Source organism: Silene latifolia, chromosome 3 (assembly GCF_048544455.1).
Source record: "Silene latifolia isolate original U9 population chromosome 3, ASM4854445v1, whole genome shotgun sequence".
Classification (NCBI taxonomy): Eukaryota; Viridiplantae; Streptophyta; class Magnoliopsida; order Caryophyllales; family Caryophyllaceae; genus Silene; species Silene latifolia.
This window is the reverse complement of record NC_133528.1, coordinates 115,726,561-115,749,148: the sequence shown is the minus strand read 5'-3', so window position 1 is coordinate 115,749,148 and position 22,588 is coordinate 115,726,561. Positions and strand designations below refer to the sequence as shown.

At 42.1% G+C, this 22,588-nt stretch overlaps 1 protein-coding gene across 1 annotated transcript; it reads left to right on the top strand.

Annotated features, from left to right (window-relative positions):
• Positions 1 to 3,405: 3,405 nt before the first annotated feature.
• Positions 3,406 to 10,939, top strand: LOC141647882 (putative metal-nicotianamine transporter YSL7). Its single transcript, XM_074456247.1, has 6 exons — positions 3,406 to 3,978; positions 7,934 to 8,094; positions 8,687 to 8,784; positions 8,882 to 9,016; positions 9,221 to 9,410; positions 9,599 to 10,939. The coding sequence occupies exons 1-6, from the start codon at positions 3,603 to 3,605 to the stop codon at positions 10,688 to 10,690; spliced, it is 2,052 nt and encodes a 683-aa protein (XP_074312348.1). The 5' UTR covers positions 3,406 to 3,602; the 3' UTR covers positions 10,691 to 10,939.
• Positions 10,940 to 22,588: the final 11,649 nt, after the last annotated feature.

Here is a 22,588-nt window from a genome sequence, read left to right as displayed (position 1 = left end):
GGGGGAAACCTTCTGGGATGAAGGGTCAACAAGTGACATTTCGATCACTAGTCTGCGGTCGGGAAAGGGAAACCTTCGGGATGAAGACCCAATGGCGACGTCATGATCATCACCTGCGCGGTTTCTCTTCCACTTGTCGCTCAATAGAGCAAACGACGACAATGACCGGGCGATCTACAAAATTTAAAGAAAGCATCAGTACCAACATACATCGACATGCCGAAGAGCCCGTCATCGACAGCGTCTGATGAACCGGCTAAATCTGAGCCACCGGATAGATCGATCACCGTGCTTGGCCTTCTTGGCCGAAGGGCGCATCTCCTCGTCGCCAGCAGGCGGCTAAACGGCGGCGGTAAAGGTTGTCAGCTTTCTCTTACGGACAAGGGGAGACCCCTCCTCCTCGTCAGAATCATCCCCATTAGAGATGTAAACGATCTCCACCGTCTCCTTCGAACGGGGGGATGGAAGGTGGAGCCGATGTCGACGCCATCACCGCCGAAGGCTTTGTTTTTCGAGTATGGCGCGGCATGTTACTAACAACCTTCGCCCGAGCCCCCACCGCATTCAAGCTTTTCACCGCCGGTCCATAAGATCATTCGCGACGTCCTACGGCCATGGGCCGGCGCCTTGGGGTGCGGAGTTAGCAACGGTTTTGTCTTTGTGCGGCCCCATTCTCCTGGAGGATATCCTCAGACAAGTCCCGTCCAAAGTGGTCTGCGAAAAAATAAAAGCAAGAATTAAGTAGAAGAAATAAATCGAAGTTCGAGAAACAGGAACATTAAGAGCGGTGATGGGCCTCACACCGACCCCACTCACCCCGTGCTAGGGCCGGTATGAGGCCGACATGGCAAAGCGGCTCATCCCGAAGAATGATCTCGCGTTGGGGGAATCCATTTTTTCGACACCCCACCCTTGTCCGCCTCAAAAGCCTCATCGCCAGCTTCTCATCCTCCGAAAGAAGGACCTTGCCGGCATCCATCTTGAGCTTCTTCCGGTGACCCATCCGTCATGCTCCGCCTTAGTCTCACACCGCAAATTCACTTGGTGCTTTGAAAGGAGAGGGGCAGCGGATAGTCATCCCAAGACCTTAACATACACCCACCGATCTCTCCAGTCTTTGCAAGAAGTAAGTTTGTCAACAGAGACATAACCTTTCTCCGTGTGCACACCGTACCAACCGACGCGCCGAGATCGACGGTGGAGATAATGAAGCCGGCGGAATAAATTTACCGTCGGGGCCTCCCCCTTGAAGAGACAAAGCCACACAAAGCCGACTATCGTCCTCATGGCCAACGGATGCGGTTGGGCCACAAACGACGTTCATAGCCTTAATGATGGCCATGACATACTCATTCAATGGAAACCGAAGCCCGTACTCCAAATGTCGCATGTATACGCAGGTATGGCCCGGCGGAGGGCAACAGACGGCTGCCCTCCTCGGGGATAACAATCTTGTATCCCCGCCAAAGAAGAAGTGACCCTCGAAAAATTTCTCACCGGAACAACTGGCAAACTTATGTGTCCAAGCTCGGTCAACGCGTAACTTGCAGACCTCACCGTGATCCATAACGTACCGCCTCACCTCTTTGGGGCGAGCCTCTTCAGCATCATCACCAAAATCGTCTGCGTCATCATCGACATCAGAGTCATCCTCCCATTCCTCCAAAATTCGAGGATCGACTTCAGGAGAAGGAGACCTGGGGCCCCCAGGCCTTATCAGGAGGGCGTCCAACTTCTCCCCCTCATCAAGATGCGACGGGGAACCCCCCGGCGCCGGCCTACTAGGACCGGCATCAGCAGAAGACATGTTTACTATAAAGACTTACAAAATTAAGAAATGGAAAGTTTGTTTGTTTACCTTAAAGAAAACACTCGCAGGAGTAACAATTCTGAAAAATCGAAGACAAAGAAAACCCTTGAAAGTTTAGAGGAAAATTTTAGAGAATGAAATTGGTGGCCAATTTCACGGGATAACTGCCCTATTTATAGAGAAAAGCCCATGAAGAAGGACCAATCGAGAAATGACCCATGAAGCGTCAACCAATCAGCGTGCAGACACGTGTCGGACATGCAACCACGGGATGTCAATCGTTGCAACAGTTAGACGTCAATCAATGCAACAGTGACCAAGCGTCTTCAACACGCCTATTCATATCTCCTTGCCTATTCACCTTCCTCAACAAATTCCCAAGCATCTGTCCTCCGCCGGCCACATGATCAACCAAGCTAAGAAGCGCCGGCCGGGGGCAATCAAAAACAACCGGCACACTCAATCCTGGTCTCGGCCAGCGTCACTTTCTTTTCCACATCGGATACCCTTTACACATCCATGTGGAGGGGGGATATGGTACGGCCTAAGAAAGACCAGGCCGAGGTAAAAGAAGCCGCCGCAGAAGAAGTCGATGCAGAACATTTTTTCACAGATTACTTACGCAGAATATACGCTCAGACGTACATCGGAGCCCATACCACGGCATAGACTACGCTGGGGGCAAATTGATGGGGCATATTCTGCACCGCTGACCGAGTCAACATATTGAGCAAGGTCAAAGATATCCACAAAGAAGTCAACGACTTAGATAGCCTAGCCGATCTGCACCCATCGGCGGTCGGCTGGTCTCGGCATGACAACCCGCCACCGGACACATACCCGCGTACTCACATCCAAGACCCCTCGGCGGTGGATCAACAAGGCCCGCCGGCCTGCCATAGGCCCCTCGGCCGAGGGGTAGATCAGTCTTTCCACCTGCTAGCCACTTGGCCACTACGTGACAAAAGGTGAAAGCCTATAAATACTCCTCAACCTTCATTGAGGAAAGGATCCGAACTAATCCACAACTAAACCTAAATACACTATTCATCTGGTAATATCTTCCTTATCTCTCTACAATACGCATTCAGCCAAGTAACAACTTATCTCTTAAGTTTACTGACTTGAGCGTCGGAGTGAGTACGCTTGGCACAAAGCCAAGCCCTCAGTTCGTTCATTGTTGCAGGAGAGGCCGTGAGGAACGATTAAGACCAAAGGAGAATCCTACTCAAGACATCATTCAACAAGCCACGGGTGGTAACTATACTTGATCTGGAATTACACCCGGAACACTATCATTTGCATTTTAACCATAATTGGCATTTAGAATATTCACTATCACTCACATAATTAATTCATAATCGGTAATTTTTACCAAAACAATTACCATTTAAAAATGGGTACATTAGACATTTAGACCATAAAAATGATCATATAGGTCAGTCTTTAGCTTTTAGACTAAATATACCTGTCTAAGATGAGAATTTGTGTTCAAACATAAATACGGAGTAGGTAAAGAAACAAACAAATACTGAGTAACAGATTGGGCGTGGAAAATAAAATTCAAAGAAATAAAATTCATATAAAGACTCCTAAATGTTAATCTTACTAATAACAACTCAAAACTAGACTTCACACTCTTTTAAGTCTTAACTATAAAGACCCACCACCACCTCTACCATTCATCTCAATACACACTTCCTTCCTTGATTCCCCCAAAAACCAAACTTACGTTCCCATATCCCACCCGCCTTCTTTTCCATCCACATTCATATTCCACTAAAGTCTAAAAATGAACAGCGGTAGAGACGAGGAGAAGGCGGCATCCAATACGACGCCGTTGGAGATTGAAAATGAAGAAGAACCCAGTGTGGAGAGAGTGTTTGCTGAAAAAGAGGTGCCTACATGGCAACAACAGTTGACTGTTAGAGCCTTTGTAGTGAGTTTTATACTCAGTATTTTGTTCACTTTTATTGTTATGAAACTTAATCTTACTACTGGGATTATTCCTTCTTTAAATGTCTCCGCTGGGTTACTGGGCTTCTTCTTTGTTAAGACTTGGACTAAGTTTTTAGAGAAATTTGGGATGTTGAAGCACCCCTTTACTCGTCAGGAAAATACTGTTATTCAGACTTGTGTTGTTGCCTCTTCCGGCATCGCCTTCTCCGGTTCGCCTTCTTTCTTTCTTTCTTTCATTCTTACTCTTCTGTCATACATACCATTTTAATATTTTAACTAGGATAATTTAGTAAAATTGATTGATTGATTGATTGTTGTCACAACAAATTGTGAAAGAATAACTGAATTCCATACTTGACGGTAGTCAATAACACTTAACCAGCCACGTGATTGTTGGTCACCTCTTGTGCTGGCATGTTATTGTGTTAGCCGTTAGGGGGACGTGCTCGTGTATTAATTCCATAAAATATGTCATGTTTTCCATTTTGTAATTCATATGTTTTTCCATTTCTCTATCATATCTAGATAGTATTTTAATGAAATGGTTAGAATATATGAATTTGGAGGGGTATATGAATTTGAGATTACACTTATTCATGACGAATTGTTAAGAGCATGTTTGATCTTGATTCTCAAAAATGAATTTTTGTTTTTGAAGCTTAATTTTTCAAAAGTGTTTTTCAAAAGCAGAAATAACAAATAGTTGTTTCTATTTCTATCGGCAAAAATATGTATTTTTAGCTTTTGAAAAATTTTGTTTAACTTTTAGAAAACTATATTTTTGGCCAAAAATATTTTTGAGTCTAAAAACACTTTTACAAACTAGGTCAAACACACACTAAATTTCCTTCCATTTCCTCTAATAGAACAATATTTAATCATTATTCACTCTCAACCTTTTCATTCAACTGACCGTTAGATCGTTTTGAGACGAAATCTAGACCATTAATAGGAAATGGAAGGAAATGGAGAGAGGAATAAATGGAGAGAAACTCAATTGCAAGTTATTGAGCTAATTTTGTTAGAAATATGGAGTATGAAAAAGAATGTAATGCCAAATAATATGAACACAAATACTTATAGGAGCATACATTGGATGACCTTTTACCTCATTAGTTTTTGAGCTTATGTGTATTTTTTCTGAGTTTTTTTGAGTTTTTTAAAATTTATAAGTTATATTTTAATATTTTATCGTTAAAACTCAAATTTAATTGATGTAATGTTTTTGAGTTATATTGTAATTTTTTGAACTTAATATTAATTAAATAAAAACTTTACAGTAAAACTCAGAAACTTTAAAACAAAACTCGAAAATTTTATTGTAATGCTAAAAAATTAAGCAATTGGTAATAATATATCGGATGTATAACCCACCTACTGCAAATACTTGTGCTTTAATATTGTAATTTGTAACTTGTAAAATGAAATGAGGTTGCAACTTACAACACAAAGGACTTGTGCAATAGGGCGACGTTGAGGCGGAACTATGGGCTGTAAGATTTTGGCCTCGTTTGGTTGCCCTTTCAATTCATAGGAAAATAAAAATCCCATGAATTGTAAAAAGTGGTGTGTGTTTGGTTGCCAATTTTTTGGCAAAATGTAGGCATTCAATTTTCCAAGAAGTTTTGAATGCCTACATAATGGTGGAATTGAATGACCTAGCCCCCTAGGTAGTTCACAACTCCTGTGGAATTTAATTCCCGCATGCGCAACCAAACGACTTTTCCGAATTCATGTGAATTCGTATACAGGAAAATAATTCACATGAATTGGATATTCCGGTGTCGATTAAATTCCTAGATGAACCAAACGAGGCCTTTATTTGACATTCTATAACATTTTTAAAAGGCTGTCAGGAAATGGTTGACTTGGCTAAGGACAAACAAGGCAGAAAGTCAATGCTTAAGGATAAGGAATCTCTCTCACCTATTTATTTTAGTAGGCTACTGTTTTCACTTGTCATGTAGTCAATGGTACCATAATCAATCTCAATTCATGAGGGGTTAGGAATTACTACAATTAATATAAATCAAAAACTTATTTTTAAATTTAATTGTGCGTGAAATATTTGTTATTCCTAATTTGGTAGTATATTTTTATATACCAAGTAATTTATATTCCAGTTAGGCTTAATCAGTTTCAACTTTCAAGTGTGGAAGAAAGTAGCGTACGTAGTGGAGGCAGTGAGAGTTAAGTCAGTTGAGGTCACCTACATCATTATCATCATTAAGCTGCTTGCTTAATTAATATTAATGGTTTATCTAATAATGGATTAATGATTATTTGGGGATTAAATTAAACAATAGGAATCTTGGGGAGCGTGGTATATCAGTCATCTTTCAATGAGTATATCCATAAATGGTGGATTCGTGGACCACACTGAATTATGGTTATTCATGGTCCATGGATCACTCCATGATGCCATACATCATTTAGACTTTTTTTTTCTTTATTTTAAAGTATTTCATCTCGACTTGGTCTCTTTTCAGAATTTGTGTTTCATTTCAATGGGTTTTATAATATATCCACCACAGAGTGGTACGTAAAACAAAATGATTTGACCATAGGAAACAAGTTGGGTATCAAAACGTGAATAATTGATCATGTTTTGAATAATCCGTATATAAATTGCGTCCATCATTCGCTCACTTGTTGGAATTCTCACATGTTCACACTTCACATTAGACCTGGCAAAACGAGACAACGGGTCGGGTTAGTTCAGATTCTTTTGGGTTTTCGGGTATGTTTGGCGAATCATTTTTCAAGTCATGCGGGTCCAGTTGTTTCGGGCCAGATCATTTTCGGGTCAATGATTAAGAGAAAAAAAAGGGATTTCAAGTCTTTTGGTGTCAAATAAAATTATGTTTTGTCGGGTTATTTTAAGGTTGGTGGTTTCCGATCGGGTCATTCCGGGTCGGGTCTGTTACGAGTCCATGAAAACTCGAGTCATTTTCGGGTCGGATCAGGTCAATTCGGGATTGGTGTGTCATTCGGGTGCGACAGTTCAGGTCAATTTTTGGTCTTGGGCCAGCCTTTTCGGGTTGGGTCAATCGGATCGGGTTGATTTTGCCGTAACTTCAAGCTGTTAATCTGTTACTATACTCCCTTGTGACAACCAATTAATAGTTTGCATTTATTTTATTTATTCTTTACAAAATAAAGCAAATGTAAACTATTCACTCAGACAAAGGGAGTATAATTATGTTTCAGTTGTGCACTGGTGTTGACAGTTATTGTTTGTATGTTGTTTCTTGTTTTGAAAAATCAACAAAAATGAATACTTAGTCTTGCTCATTTATGACAAGTTTCATATTGTTGACTATACAAGTATTGCTTTCTGATTTTAGTTCATACTCATTCTAATCATCTATACCACTTTCTAATTCCTCACTTAGTTTTGATCATATATATACAATTGATTAAGTTGATTGTGTGTGGGTCTTACGATTTCTGACTATTTTCCATCACATATTATATTCTCTTGGTGAAACTTTAATCGAGTGTAGCAACATGTGAGATGTGATTCCTATGGTGTAACAGAGTAGTAGTTCATTTGAATCAAATTACAATACTGATAATTACTCAAGAGAACCATAAAAGCGAGGAGAACCGCCTCTTATATCAGAGTTCATCAAAATTTCAAAATTTCATAGATAAGTGTAAAGAAATAAACTAAAAACCAAACTTTTTTTAGTGATCTCAATTCTTTGCTTCCACTTTGTCATGGACACTGACATTTTTAGTAAAATATCAAGCAGACTAATATCGTTGTCAATCACATTTATCCGTAGTTTCTAATCTTATGACTTCCTTATCAAACTTCGCCTTCCAATTTACATTTGAAATCTTACTGTTGGCGCGAGCATGCTTGAGTTAAAACTATATGATGCTGGATGATGCCTTGCTGACATAGTCATACAAACTATGCATAGAATTTCTTAAGGTACATCACAATGGGACATGTTCTTATTAGAGTACTTCTTATCCTTTTGAATTTCCTCTCACAAGCAAAACTTGCTCAACTCTAACACAAATTCTTACTTGTGACGGTCAATAGCTTGTGACGTCTCACACCCAATTTAAATAAAACGTTAAAAAGGAAAGGGGGTTGTGAGACGTCACAAGCAAGACTTGCTGAAACTCTAAAGCTTGTTGTTTCAACAGGAGGTGCTGCAAGTTATATACTGGGAATGAGTGACAAGATTGCAGAACAGGGAGATAAGGAATTTGGACCGAACACCAAGAACTTAGCTTTAGGATGGATGATTGGATTTCTCTTTGTTGTTAGCTTCCTTGGTCTGTTTTCAGTCGTTCCTCTACGAAAGGTATGTAATTTGCGTTGCCTTATTTGAAATTGCCTCTTACTAATGATTTTAACATTTTATTTGTTATGTATCATGATCCCTTTATGTAAAAAGCCTTTGTATGACTATTAACAAGGATGATGACTCTGGATACAGCTTCTGAGATTCTATTGTTTGCAATGATGATTTTGAGTGATTGATTTGTTATATGTCATTATCATAGCGATGTGTTCCTCATTGCTCATGTTTTTCTAGTAAACCTAAAGATTCATTATTTGTTGGTCCTGGAATATGATGGAATGAAGGAAAATTATTCATGTAAAATGGTTACGATTGTTTCTATGGGGATGTTTGTCATTCATTGTATTTTCGATGCAATTGTTATTATTGGTCATCAAGACATAGGCTCTCTGGGTTGTTTAACATAGGGGATAGGTTGCGACGCTGCATACATCTGACCCCCTTACCGGCTTACCCCACCATTTGCTGAGAGTAATGTTTTTGTTCCTCTATGTGCTTGATACAACCTGTAAATATGATTGCAATATCCTTCCAAACATTAGGACTGTTTATCTTCCAACCCTGGAAATTTTCTGATTTGCTTCTCTTACAGATTATGATTATTGACTTCAAACTTACTTACCCAAGTGGAACAGCTACAGCCCTCCTTATCAACAGCTTTCACACCCCAAAGGGTGCCATATTAGCCAAGTAACTCTTTCGTAAACTTAATCTTATTGTAGTTGTGGCAAATCAATCACACATTCTAATTTGAGTCCCACTTACTCTCTGTGTTTGTCAACCACAGGAAGCAGGTGAAGGAATTAGGGAAATTTTTCTCTCTCAGTTTCTTATGGGGATTCTTCCAATGGTTTTTCACAGCAGGGGAAAGTTGCGGATTCGACCAGTTTCCCACATTTGGTCTAAAAGCATATAAAAACAGGTATGTGTTGCAGAATATTTTCCTCTCTACATGCTTTAAGCAAGTTAATTCTGTTTACCAGCTCTCGTACTATCAAACTCCAATCCATTTCATTCCATTCCGACTTGTTGAACCAAACAGCCCAAATAGCTTCGATTGTATTATCATCATGGTTCCTTCCCAGTTTTGACTTGTTGTTTGTTCCTCTGTGTGATGTAAATACAGGTTCTTCTTTGATTTCTCTGCGACATATGTGGGTGTGGGAATGATCTGCCCTTATATTATAAATATATCGATGCTGCTTGGAGCAATTTTGTCCTGGGGAATCATGTGGCCCCTCATCGGTACAAGGAAGGGTCACTGGTATGATAGAAGTCTACTAGACTCAAACCTTCATGGTTTGCAAGGTTATAGGGTAAGTAATTCAATCCAACCCTGGCCTTGGCTTTTTCCTACTATATAGTGTTATTAATTCTGAGAGACCATTGTATACATATAATCAAGTTATTAACTATATAGGACCGTTGCAGTCATACAAGAGTCTCATACGAGTTTTGTTTTTAATATAATTATGCACAAAAAGTTTATTACTCTTTTTTGCAGATTTTCATCGCCATAGCCATCATTCTTGGTGATGGAATCTACAACTTTGTCATGGTCTTTGGTCGAACACTTGTTGGATTGTATAATCAGTTCTTCAAAAAGGACAAGGGTGTTGTTCAACCTTCTGATACCACACTTCAAGTTACCCAAAGTAATTCATTCGATGATGAACGAAGAACCAAATATTTCCTCCAAGATCGAATCCCGAACTGGGTAGCAGTTGGTGGCTATGCCACCCTCGCGGTTATGTCTATCATTATACTACCACACATCTTCCATCAACTCAAATGGTACCATGTCCTAGTAATGTACATTTTCGCCCCAATGCTAGCATTTTGCAACGCTTATGGAAGTGGGCTCACTGACTGGTCGTTAGCATCTACCTACGGAAAATTAGCGATTTTCATTATTGGAGGATGGGCCGGGGCATCTCAAGGCGGTATAGTTGCAGGACTAGCAGCATGTGGGGTTATGATGAACATTGTTTCAACAGCTTCTGACCTGTCACAAGACTTCAAAACAGGTTACTTGACCTTATCTTCACCCCGATCCATGTTCGTGTCCCAAATCATTGGAACTGCTATGGGTTGTGTAATTTCTCCATGTGTCTTCTGGATCTTTTACAAGGCATTCCCGGATCTTGGAACCACGAAATCCCAGTATGCAGCACCATATGGGGCAGTTTTCAGGAACATAGCTGTTCTTGGTGTTGAAGGGTTTGGTTCATTGCCAAAGCACTGTCTCACCTTGTGTATTATATTCTTTATTGCTGCCATTGCAGTGAATGGCATTCGAGACCTTGTTGGGAAGAGATGGTCCAAGTATATACCGGTACCAATGGCTATGGCAATCCCTTTCTATCTGGGAGCGTACTTTACGATTGATATGTGTGTTGGTAGCTTGATATTGTTCGTGTGGCAGTACAGGGATAAGGCTAAGGCTGATGCATTCGGTCCAGCTGTCGCATCCGGGTTGATTTGTGGGGATGGAATATGGACGTTGCCCAGTTCATTGTTGGCTTTGGCAGGTGTACAGCCACCAATATGTATGAATTTCATCAGTAGGTCTCAAGCTGCTGCTCAGGGACTGTAGAAGGTTTTATGTTAATTTTCCAACTTATGGATGTCTAGGAAGTGTCAGACGTAGTATTTTCTAGTTGTGGATGCTAAATTCCTATATTGAAAAATATTATTAAACCCTTGTTGTGAGAATATTTTTCATTTTATCAAGTGTGTATAAATTTACTCAAATTTAATATATATGTTGAAAAACTATAGAACTAGACTAGATAGAAATACCAATACTTGTATTTTACGTATTATATGTGCTCTTCACCGTCTACTTGCTTTGGATTTGGTCCCTAGAAATGCCCCTACAAAGTATTTGGAATGCATTTGTGTAACTAAATATTGAAAAATAGAAGATAGTGATAAATTAAAGGGAACACGCGGTTATTATCTTTATCGATCTTAAGAACGATACACTTATTTATATCATTTAAATATTCTTCACATTTGTATGTACTCTAGCCTGTATACGTTACTTTTCAGCAGTAGCAGGAAGGGGTATATAGTGACGTGATATAATAGTAGTCAGGGGCGACCTAGGAGGGGTTCTTTTCGATTATTGGAAAAGGGGCCCAAAGATTAGAGGGCATCATAATTAGTTAATTACAGTATGTTTCTGGACCGGAAATGTAGCATTATAAGAGAGTTGCGCGGTGTTTAATAGGTTCTTATTAGAGTACTAGTTTGGATCCCGCGGCGCAGTATTTATCTAGTTTTTATTTGGCTAATTTGATAACTTATACTAATTCATTCATTTTTACTTGCACCTATTATCTTTATTGAAAAATAGAAGATAATGATACACTTATTTGTATCATTTAAATATTCTTCACATTTGTATGATTATGTTCTAGCCTGGATACGTTAATTTTCAGCAAGGGTATATAATTGTTAGGTTTATATACCTATTATTAGACATTTCTAATAGTGAACTAATTAACACATTAACTTTAGTCATTTAGGATCTAGTGCATGCATAATAAAATGAAGAGATAAAGAAGAAAAACAATGTTCCTTACATTATAAATGGTTCGAAATTTTTGGGCACAAATAAGGACACCTTCCTTACTTGTTCTTGAGCTAGAGATAATGGATGATCCTCCAAACCAAATCTCAAGTGTAGAGATTCTCCTCTTGTTGCACTCAAAACAAACCCTTAAAAAAAACTAATAAGAATAGTAACTAGATATTAATATTAGTTTCTTTAAAATAAAGTTCTAATAATATAATAGTTACTACATTGAACAAGTTAAGGATCTAAAACTAATTTTAGAGATGTGTAAGAGCATACACATTGAAGAGTATGTCCTCTTCCTCTTATTTCCTCTCTTTCCGTCTATTTTTTTGACACATCATTTCCCATTATCTTCATCCTCTTCTTAACATTTTCTCTATTTTTTTCCTACATCAAAGAGATCCTTTTATTCATCCTCTCTCAATTTTTTTATGACCAAAAAATAAAAAAGAAACATATTACATGACACATGGTAGATGAGGGATGACTAGTGGGCACAAGGGCCAATGTTGTACTTCCTCTAAAAATAGAGGAAGTCTTCCTCTTCCTCTTCAAAGAGGATGTTAAGAGTATATACCCACATTGAAGAGGACATCCTCTTAGATGAAAGAGAATGCTAAGAGGATGATCCATCCTCTTCAATGTGGATGCTCTAAGAATTATCATATAAGAATGCTAAGATTCCATTAAGGAAAAAATGAGAACACTTTTCTCATTATATGGAGGGGGTGCCGGTTTGGGGAGGTGAAGAAGGCCAATGCATGACCTTCACCTTTTGCTTTTTCTCTTCTCTAAAAACATAGGTATGCAAGGCTAGTTTTAGGTAATGATTATGTCTTATTTTAACAATTAAAATAAAACACCCACTAACCCCAAAACCTTCCAATTTTTCGGTCCACTCATAAAATGGACATCCATTTTATGTTTGTTAATTTGTCATTTGTAATAAGGTCATACAATATGTAACATGTAGCATGTAATATGTTATTAATCAATTTAATGTATATTTAACAATTAAATATCATTATATAAATTAATTAAATCACAAATAACAAATTATCTAGTAATTCATAATTACATGGCATAAAACGGGTCATGTTAATATAATTCACAACATTTTGTAATTATAATTAACCAATCATTCTTATTTTTAATTGTTTCATAAACAATAATCAATTTTAGTAATAAAATCTTTTAATTACTAAAATGAATCTTATTTAATCAAATTACAATAAGATACTTATTCTTACTCACAAATTGTTCAATTTTAAGGAGTTAATTAACTTGTGTCGATATTGTGGGCATGGGTCACGTCTCGGTCTGTGGATTTGGGGCCACCTACCGGTCCGTAGTCACGGGCCACCTGCACGTCAAGCCGATCTGTTGGACATGCAGCGGTCTTTTGAAAGCCACGCTCGGCGGCGTAAAAATGCTTTCGACCGGATCGTTTTAGATCGGCCGGTTTCGTCTCGATAAGGGTCTCGAAACGATTAGAGATGTTCGGAGTCGCCACCAAGCATTTGTGGGATGCCTGGAACCCGTTCGAATTCCACTTTATACCTCGGTCAAATCGAAGCACAAAGCAGCGTTTGACATAGGTACTAAAGATAAGGAAATCGTCCCTCTTTAGCATCCTATCTCTAGAATGACTCTCGTACGCCCTGAATAAGGTCGTCCACTATCCAATGTTTATGAGTAAGAGGTGAATGTACGTATTGGGAAGCCCTTTAATCAGACACCCAATCCCGCCCGCGTTTAGCGGCCTCTCTGATCGATCTTGGTTGGTTGAATGCAAAAGTTGATAGAACGGTTTAAATGCATGAATGCGCATCCAATAATTTAAACCTAACATGTGAGAGCTTTCTAAGTCGGTTTGTTTTAATCCAAGTATCAAGTATAAGATGTTGACTTGGATTAATGATTGATTTGCATGCAAGACGGAAATTAAACATCCATTTACCGTATTAGGTTTAGGGTGCATAACGTGATCCATTTGTCTTAGTAAGGCATTTTGCAAATATGGTTTTGAATAATCGAATAGTCATCTGATCCGTCCTATATCCGGATTAATCGGAGTCGGGATCGTCCTAGACTAATGCTGGAAGGGAACAGGCCCCATGCACTGCACGGCTATAAGAGGCGCGAGCCAGCCGGCGGTGTAAGGGGCCTCCCTCTGGTTTTGAAAATGAGAAAGAAAAGGCCTGCTTGAGGCGCGGGTTAGCCAACGGTTGTATGCCGTGTTATGACTGTTTAGAAAACGTTATAAAACGTGTTAAAAATGGGTTTTTGAACCCGGTTTGATTTTGAAAGGGTCGTTTAGACCGCATTTGTTGATTTGAAGAACTAGACTCGAATAATCATCATTATTTGATAATATTCGGTGTCGGGTTCAATTTGACAAACTTGACAGGAATAGTTTTGAAAATGATTATGGACTAATTGTTTTAAGTCCATTTTGAATGTAATTAGTCGATACTCATCATCGTACCCGGGTTAAAATCCGGCATGGTATGTAGAACCAAGGATGATTTCGTGTTGGTGACTAATATGTTTGTTTGAAAATATGAAGAAATGAAATAAAAGGCTTTAAAATACCTTTTAAATGTCATTAACCAAATATTATCACCGAAACACGGATTTAACCGTCATGGTATGAAGAACCAAGGGTGAAAAATGTTTTATGGTTAAAACATGTGAAATGAAACAAAAAGGTTTCGAAAATACTTGAAATGGTAAAAACCGATTACAAATATAAAAAATGGATTAAAGGAAATGACGAGAACAAACACGGTTGATCTCTGGTCTGAGTACCCCATTTAGGCGCGAGCCATTTGGCGACCCAAGGGGCTTCTGCCTCAGATCAAAAATCGGTTTTGGCTCGTTTATTCCATGTTTTGGTTCATGTTATGCATGTTTTAGCATGTTAGAGTCATGAAACAAATGAAAACATAATAAAAGAGGATTTTTACACCCTCATACTAACATGTTTGGTTATGGCGAGTGACCGACGTAAGTGTAACAACTCGTTTGATCGGAAAAAAACTCGGTTTAAAACCGTTTTGGTAAGTAAAAGAGTGTTTTAAAGGTTTAGTGATGGTGTAGTGGTCAAAGTGGTCGGTCAAGTGGTTTAATGCACGATGACGGTACCAAACAATGTGTAAGGCTCGTGTTTACGATCGATAGGTCGTAAATACGCGTCGGATTGTGACTTAAGAAGTCGAGATGAGAATTTTAAGGTAGAAAAGAGGGGGCGGACACTCGCGTAAGTCTCAAATGAGTGGCATTTGAGGGGTATTTATAGGAGAATGAGTGGTTGTGTGAGTTTTGAGCGACGAGGCCACTTGGGCTGCTCAAAGAGGAGCGAGCCACGTCGCGGGTCTTCGAGCTGTGTTGTCGCTTTCACAACAAACGCAATCATGATTTGTTCTATCCTAGGTTTTGTAGTCACATGTTTGGTACTTGACCAACATGAATCCGGGAAAACTTAGCATAGAAGGTTTGAGATATTTTGGTTTTTGTATTTGACTCGGTTTGACTCGTTGTTGGAGTCGGGATTTGAATTTTCGAGTCGGTTTTTGGTTCGGTGTCGGTTTTGACTCTAGTTTGTGTCATCGCGACCCCATCGCCGTGCATTAAACACTCCAGGTATTTTTGAAATGTTTTGTTTTCGAAATCGTTTTAAGTTTTCCGACATAAAGTTGTACACAAACTGTCGATCAAACGCTGCGATCCCAAAACATGTTGTAGTCCGATAATCATCGGGTGTTTGTTGGAGTCTCAGCAGATCATCGGTATCTCTGAGCCCCCACTTTGACTGAGGCTTGGACAGGGCGAAAGTCAAAGTAGTGTCCCCAGGTCAATCGAAGATTACAACCTGAAGACCCAAGCGACGTCGAGGCGGCTCGAAAGGATTCGGGCCAAGGACCTGCCGTCGGGAAGGGCGACGCCAAGGCGACTCGAGGGTACGAGTCAAAGACCTGTCGTCGGGAACATTTTAGAGTCTGTCGACTGTCCGTGCGGGTCGTGTAAAGTCCGTTAGACTACGTACAAAGGCTCGCCAGCCATAAGAAGGAGTCATACCTGAGGCATCTTCGGATATGTCCTTGCATGGTTGCGGATAAATGCTCGCCAGCTGCGGTGCGTATGTGAGGAGGGCTCGCCAGCCGCGATGCGTTGTAAGGCTCGCCAGCCGAGACAAGGAAATGTACCCGAGGCATTTTCGGGATCTGTCCTTGAAAGGGTGCGGACAAAGGCTCGCCAGCCATGGTGCGTATGTGAGGAGGGCTCGCCAGCCGCGATGCGTTGTAAGACTCGCCAGCCGAGACAAGAAAATGTACCCGAGGCATCTTCGGGATCTGTCCTTGAAAGGATGCGGACAAAGGCTCGCCAACCATGGTGCGTATGTGAGGAGGGCTCGCCAGCCGCGATGTGTTGTAAGGCTCGCCAGCCGAGACAAGGAAATGTACCCGAGGCATATTCGGGATCCGTCCTTGAAAGGGTGCGGACAAAGGCTCGCCAGCCAAATGATAAGGAAATGTACCCGAGGCATCTTCGGGATCTGTCCTTAAAAGGGTGCGGACAAAGGCTCGCCAGCCAAATGATAAGGAAATGTACCCGAGGCATCTTTGGGATCTGTCCTTAAAAGGGTGCGGACAAAGGCTCGCCAGCCAAATGATAAGGTCGGTTGATGGACCATGGGAGTAGCCGCGTCAAATGGGCTTGCTTCAAAAGTAGCGAACTCATGATGCCGCTGTGGAAATAGTGAACTTGGATTTTCACTATCACTGTTTTTGGAATGAGCGGGTTCCGCGAGGAAGCCCCCTGCTGGTGTTGGAAGGAAATAGTGAATTTGGAATCTTCACTATTGATTGAAGTGACGGTTTATGTGCCGTCGTTGACATGTGGTGAAAATAGTGAATTTGGAATCTTCACCATTGATTGGAGTGACGGTTTATGTGCCGCCGTTGACATGTGAAGAAAATAGTGAATTTGGAATCTTCACCATTGATTGAAGTGACGGTTTATGTGCCGCCGTTGATATTTGAAAATAGTGAATTTGGAATCTTCACCATTGATTGAAGTGACGGTTTATGTGCCGCCGTTGACATTTGAAAGAAATAGCGGTTTTTGAATTTTCGCTGTTATTTTGAAGTTGGAGGAAAATAGCGATTTTGAATTTTCGCTATTATTTTTGAAGTTGGCGGTTTCGATCGCCGTTTGCTTGAAGTTTTTGAAAATAGCGAATTTGAATTTCCACTATTTGGTTTTGTTTGTTTTCGAGGAAATGACGACATTCAATATCGTCAACAAAAATTCGAATTTGTTGTGGGGAATTGGGCCAAAGTCCAAATTTCGCTGAAAAAGCAAAGGGGAGGCCTGGTTTAGGCGCGAGCCATCTGGCGATAGAAGCCGACTTCCCTATTTTCTGTTAAAAAGACGCGAGGTTGAGCTGCGGATGATTATTCATCTTCAACCTCAAAATCTCGCAAAATCGCCATTAAAGGACCTTCTAGCTTGCTTTCGTCTGTGCCATTATCAACAAATGTCATCTCAAGTTAAGTATTTCCTCTTGAATCCTTTCAAATTTGTTGAATTTAGCTTGATTAAATTAGGGCGAAATTTTGCCCTAAAAATCGAATTGGGCGTTTTTGATTGAGCCAATTTCGAGTGAAATTGATGTTTGCATCAGGTTAGAAACCTGTTTAGGAGTATAGGGGTGCTTTTAGTTTGCATTTTGGTCCCCGTTCCCGCTCCCTATGCTCGAAAAACGTGAGTGAGGCGAGAAACCGCCTCATTTCACAATGCCAAGTTTATTTGCTTGGGTAGTGGGTCCCACTAGGTTGCATTGTAGTTGGGAAAACCCGTGTTTGCCATTTAAGGACCTTCGTTGGGTGTTTGTGGGCAAAATTGGATTTTTGCCTTTTGCGACGGTCTTACGTCTGAGGAAATAAGCGCCTGTTTGGGCTTGAATTGAGTCAGTTTGCCTTGAAATGGACCTCATTGGTATTTTAGGTCACCTTGAGGCGTGATAAAATCACGTTTGCCTTTCTGCGGTTGTTTTTGAATTTTTGACCGGTTTGGGCTCAAATTAGCGTATGAATTGCCTTTTTGAACCGTAGAAAAATCCCCATTGTGTCGGAAATGTATTTTGGGTTGTTGACAGACCTTGTATAGGTCTTGAAATGCCGTTTTTGTGGTTTTGACTCGTCTTTTGCTTGAAAAGAGGGGCGAGTCGTTTTTGTGTCTTTTTTGTGAGTGGTTTGGGGGCGGGATTGCCCCTTGTTTTTTTTGTATTGCAGGTTGTTTTTTGTTTTTGGGTTTATCCATTTCATGCCGTCGTAATGCCGAAATTTCGGATGACGTTTTTTTGTTTGTAGGAGAGTGTTCGGAGCAGGCCGAGTTCATGGCTGCGACTCTTGAGGAGTTGTTCGGGTCGGGCCCGATTAGTACTCCCGTTAGCACGCCCGCCGTGGTTGTGGAGGACGTTACTGAGGAGGAGAGACCTCCTGAGCAGACTGCCGGGGCCTCAGGGGCCGTCGAGGAGCGTGCGGAGCCCGTTGTTGGGGCTGTTAGCGCCGGTAGAGCTCAGACTGGGTCTGAGGCGAGTACCTCCGGGAGGAGGGTTTCTTCGAGGGAGCGACGTCCTCGGGCGACTAGGCGGACGTTGAGGGACGTCAACAGGGTCGTTGAGTTGGGCCCTATCCACCACGTTGAGTCTCGCGGCCATAAGAGGCGGAGACAGCCGAGGACGATGCTGAGGCCGCGAGCTGGAGAGCCAGGCGAGTTACGGTCCCCCAGGGGTTGCTTTTACGGGCGGCGCCAGAGTGGGCCGAGGGTTTTGACGGGAGCCAGTTGTTGTTTCGACTGGACCGACACCTTTCCTACCGTGCTCACGAGGGCATGGTGAGTCGCATTCCCTGGTTGAATTTTGTCATTTTTGAAGTGTCGAGCCTAAATAGGCATTCTGACGTTGTCTGTTTTGATTTCAGGAGATCGGCACCATGAGGACTTTCTCGGGCTTCTCTACCTGCTTGGGCCTCTACGACGTTCTTCGAGCTGGGTCGAGGGCGTTGATAAAGAGGTCCGCTTTTGGGCCGTTGGTAGCCGCTTGGCGGGACATTCACAGATCCTCGATTAGGTCGAACCTATGTTTGATCCGCGCTATGTTGGATCGGTACTGGGACACGACGTCGTCGTTCCACATGGAGTTTGGGGAGGTTGGCGTGACTCTAGAGGACTTTGCCATGGTATCCGGCCTTCCCTGTGGTGAGCTGCCCATTGAGTTTACCGCGACACCGGAGAGAGTGTCCTCTCCTGCGGTCACTGCTTTGATCGGTACTGCTTTGCCGGAGCCTTCCGACGTCACTCCGTACCTGATTGCGAGTTCCTACGTGAAGGACCACCTTGCTGAGAGGGTGGCAGGTGTTGCTCCGGCGCCGTTGGCGAGCCCGGAGGCAGAGGTTGTGGCCGACGCGAAGGAGGCGCGGCTGTGGTTGTGGTACTTCTTGGGTGCCACGTACTTTGGCGACAAGGGCGAGCGCTTATCGACCAAGGTGCTTCCTCTCCTCGCCGACCTTGACGCTTTGGGTCGGTTTGACTGGGTTACGACGGCTTTGGCGAGTTTCACCCGGTACTTGTACGCGGCGGTGCGTTCGGAGACAGTGGGAGCGGGTAGTGCTCTTGCTCTGGTTGGTCCCGGCCTCATCTTTGAGATACGAGCGTTTTTTGTGGTAGTTTTTTTTTTTTAGTTTGATTTAGATTTTGATTTTGGCAATTTTTAAGAAATTGGCTAATTTGTGTTTGCTGTGTTTGATTACAGGCTTGGTTGTATGCTTACTTCACTCCTCTTCGTCCGGGGACTACAGACGGTGTTCCCTCGGCTTACCCTGCTGTGAGGGGTTGGACGGTGGGTCGGAAAAAGTCGACTAAGTCGACCTACGAGGACTGCAAGCGTCGCGTGAACAAGCTTCGGATTGCTGATGTAAGTTTCCGCTTCCTTTCCTTTCTCCTTTATAGAAATAGATAGAGATAGGATGATTAGGTAGCTTAAGAAGCCCCCAGTTAGCTGAGTAGCTTTGTTTCGAGTGCAGTTTGTTGAGCGGCCTTGGGGGCACTACACGGGTGTGTCGACTGCCATCAGGGAGCATTTGCGACCTCGCAGCTCCCTGCGTCTGTACTTGGAGACGGAGATTGAGCCGGTTTGGTACCTGGGCGAGCGTTTAGTTCGCCAGTGCCTTACCGAGACTTTCGTCGTGCCGGTTGACCCGCCTGGGGTGTTGTTCCAGGCAATGTTGTTAGGATTGAGATCCTACTTTGGATCGATGAGCTTATTAGGATCGAATCGATAGGATCGGATCGTATAATCGGAAGATCCTACAAAATAACTAAAATACATAATCGTGTTATCAAAATATGTTAAAATCTCGTGTTTAAATCTTGAAACACTATTATCTTATCATGTGCCCACATATTATTCCCGTTTATAGTGATTTTCTATCTTAGTAGAAGTCTTATATACATTTAGTAATTGAAAAACTTAAAATGTTAATAATGTAGGATCGGATCGTATAATCGTAGGATCGTAGGATCAGGTTAAGATTCTACATTTAAAAAAAATTAGACAAGTTGAACCGTAAGATCCTGCAAAATTAAGATCCTACCTAGGATCGGGATCGGTCTCCAATTTTTGGATCGTATAATCGTAAGATCCTACGATCCGGATCGGGAGTTTAACAACAATGGTTCCAGGAGTCGACTCCTGATGAGGTTGAGGAGCACCTTCACGGTCGAGGAGGTGAGGAGCTGTTGCTGCGGGACGCCGACTACGACACCTTCCGGTTGTCGAGGCTTGCTTGGTACCCGATCGAGGTATGTTTTCCTCTTTTCTTTGTTTTCATTGCCTCCCTTGATAGGAGTGTTTGTCATTTTTTATATGGATCCAAATGGCAGGGAGTCGACCCGCTGATGAGGACTCAACCCCCAGCTTTCCCGACGGAGACCACTTTTCAGGGGCCGGGTGGCGAGGAGCTTCAGTTGCGCTTACCGGAGCCCGCGGTGGCCGAGGTGGCCGATGCCGGCATAGAGTGGAGGTTGACTGTTCTGAGGGTGAGTTCCTGACTTGAACATTTTCTCCATTTATACTTTGCCTTGCATTGTTTTGAAGGACATTTTTGTTTTGTAGGTGACGACTGTTAGTCACCAGAACTTGTGGCGGATGGCTAACCGCTGGAGGGCGCTTGCTGGTGACCTGGCTACGAGGGAGGTTCGGCTTTCTCAGGTACGTTTTGTGTGTTGTATTTCGTGTATTTGGTGTTGTGTTTCACGTTTTTAGATCTTGAGGATCTGTTATTGTGTTTTGCAGGGTACAGCGGATCCAGCGGAGCTTGCTCGGGTCCGTGCTGAGTTGGAGACAGCCAGGTCGACAATCGCGGGCCAGGAGCTGGGGATCATCCGTCGGGACCAGGACTTGAGGCGTCACGAGGACGAGCTGCGTAGTCGAGACGCGGAGATTGCCTCTCTAATGGCTCAGTTGGCTGCAGGGGAGGAGCCTCACGTCGAGATGGAGCATGAGACGCTGGAGAGTTCCCCAGAGAGGGAGTCTGAGCTGGTGGTGGTGTCTGCGTTGGCGGCGACTCCTAGTGAGACCAGGACTGGTCCGACGGGAGACGTTGAGTAGTTGTCGTAGTTTGTCCGTGTCTTGGACTCTTGTCTGCACATATTTACATTTTGCGTGAGGCGGTTTGTATATATGTGTTTTTGGATTGTAGTTTGTTTTGTGATTTTTGGCTTTTTTTGTTGTGTTTCGGCGGAGCGCTTGTCGGCTGTTGATTCTCCTTTTGCTTTGCACCAGTTCCTGCATCGTTAGTGTAGAAAAACAGGCAACAGGTAGCACATACGCAAAAACGTAAACACGTAGAAGCAATTGATTGAAAACACGTAAAGCATTTGAAAATCAAAATTAACCAAGATGACTTGAAGTTAAAATTGAAATTTTGAAACGAATTTTGAAAATTCCGTGACAAAATCGTCACGTTCGGAATTCGAAAGGAATTGTTGAAAATTTGAGCAATTAACTCGTGACGTGAATTAAATTGCATCGAAATTTTGAAAATTGACTCGAAAAAATATAAAAACTCAAACCGTCAGGAAAGAATTTTTAGAAAAGGATTTTTGCGAGTATATTTGGCTTTTGATGTCAAGACTCGAATTTGTGAGCGCTTGAATTTTTGAGGAAAATTGATGTCGTGTTATCAATTTTCGATTTTGATTTTTGAATTGCGAAAAAGCGAAAAATTTTCGAAATTTCGACTGACATGGAAACGATCCATCGCGGATCGGGGCGACTAGCCCTTCCCCACTTTAAAAAAGAAAGAAAAATCCGTATGTTTAAAGCTGCGTCATGGAAACCGTGTCGGATTTCGTAAAACGCGAAAACAAGGAAATGTGAGTGTGAAGAAACACAAAATTTCCCGGAATCATCCCGAAGAGGCGCGGGGTTCCTGGCGGGAGGTTTGAGGTGTCAGGAGAAAACACATGTTGAAAGAGACAAGTCAACAGCGGGAATCCTGGAGGAGCCCCAAAGAGGAGCGAGCGTCTTGGCGATGGAAGCCAGCTCTCCTCTTTTCCTGAAAAATGCGCTGATCATTTTGTATAAATAGGACGTTTGCGCTTCATTGTTTCATCATCCGAAACACAAAATCATCTCTACAAAATCTCCTCTTCTTCCACAAAAATATTTCATGGATGCTTTCGAGAACGTCTTGCGACAATGGTGCCGGGATCTGTCGCCTCCCGAGAAGTATCAACTCGATTGCATGGGAGTTGGTCAATTGTTGGTGCTTCGTCAAGTCAAGGTGCAACCTTCGTTTCTTGAGCATGTTCTCGGTTTTGGGATTCGAAACATCATGT

What these genes read in the sequence shown, in the direction of transcription:
- LOC141647882 (XM_074456247.1), top strand. Translation starts at nt 3,603, where the DNA reads ATGAACAGCGGTAGAGACGAGGAGAAGGCGGCATCCAATACGACGCCG. An exon ending in TTCCGGCATCGCCTTCTCCG is followed by an intron (nt 3,979 to 7,933) that starts GTTCGCCTTCTT and finishes TTGTTTCAACAG; the next exon opens with GAGGTGCTGCAAGTTATATA. An exon ending in ATGGTTTGCAAGGTTATAGG is followed by an intron (nt 9,411 to 9,598) that starts GTAAGTAATTCA and finishes TCTTTTTTGCAG; the next exon opens with ATTTTCATCGCCATAGCCAT.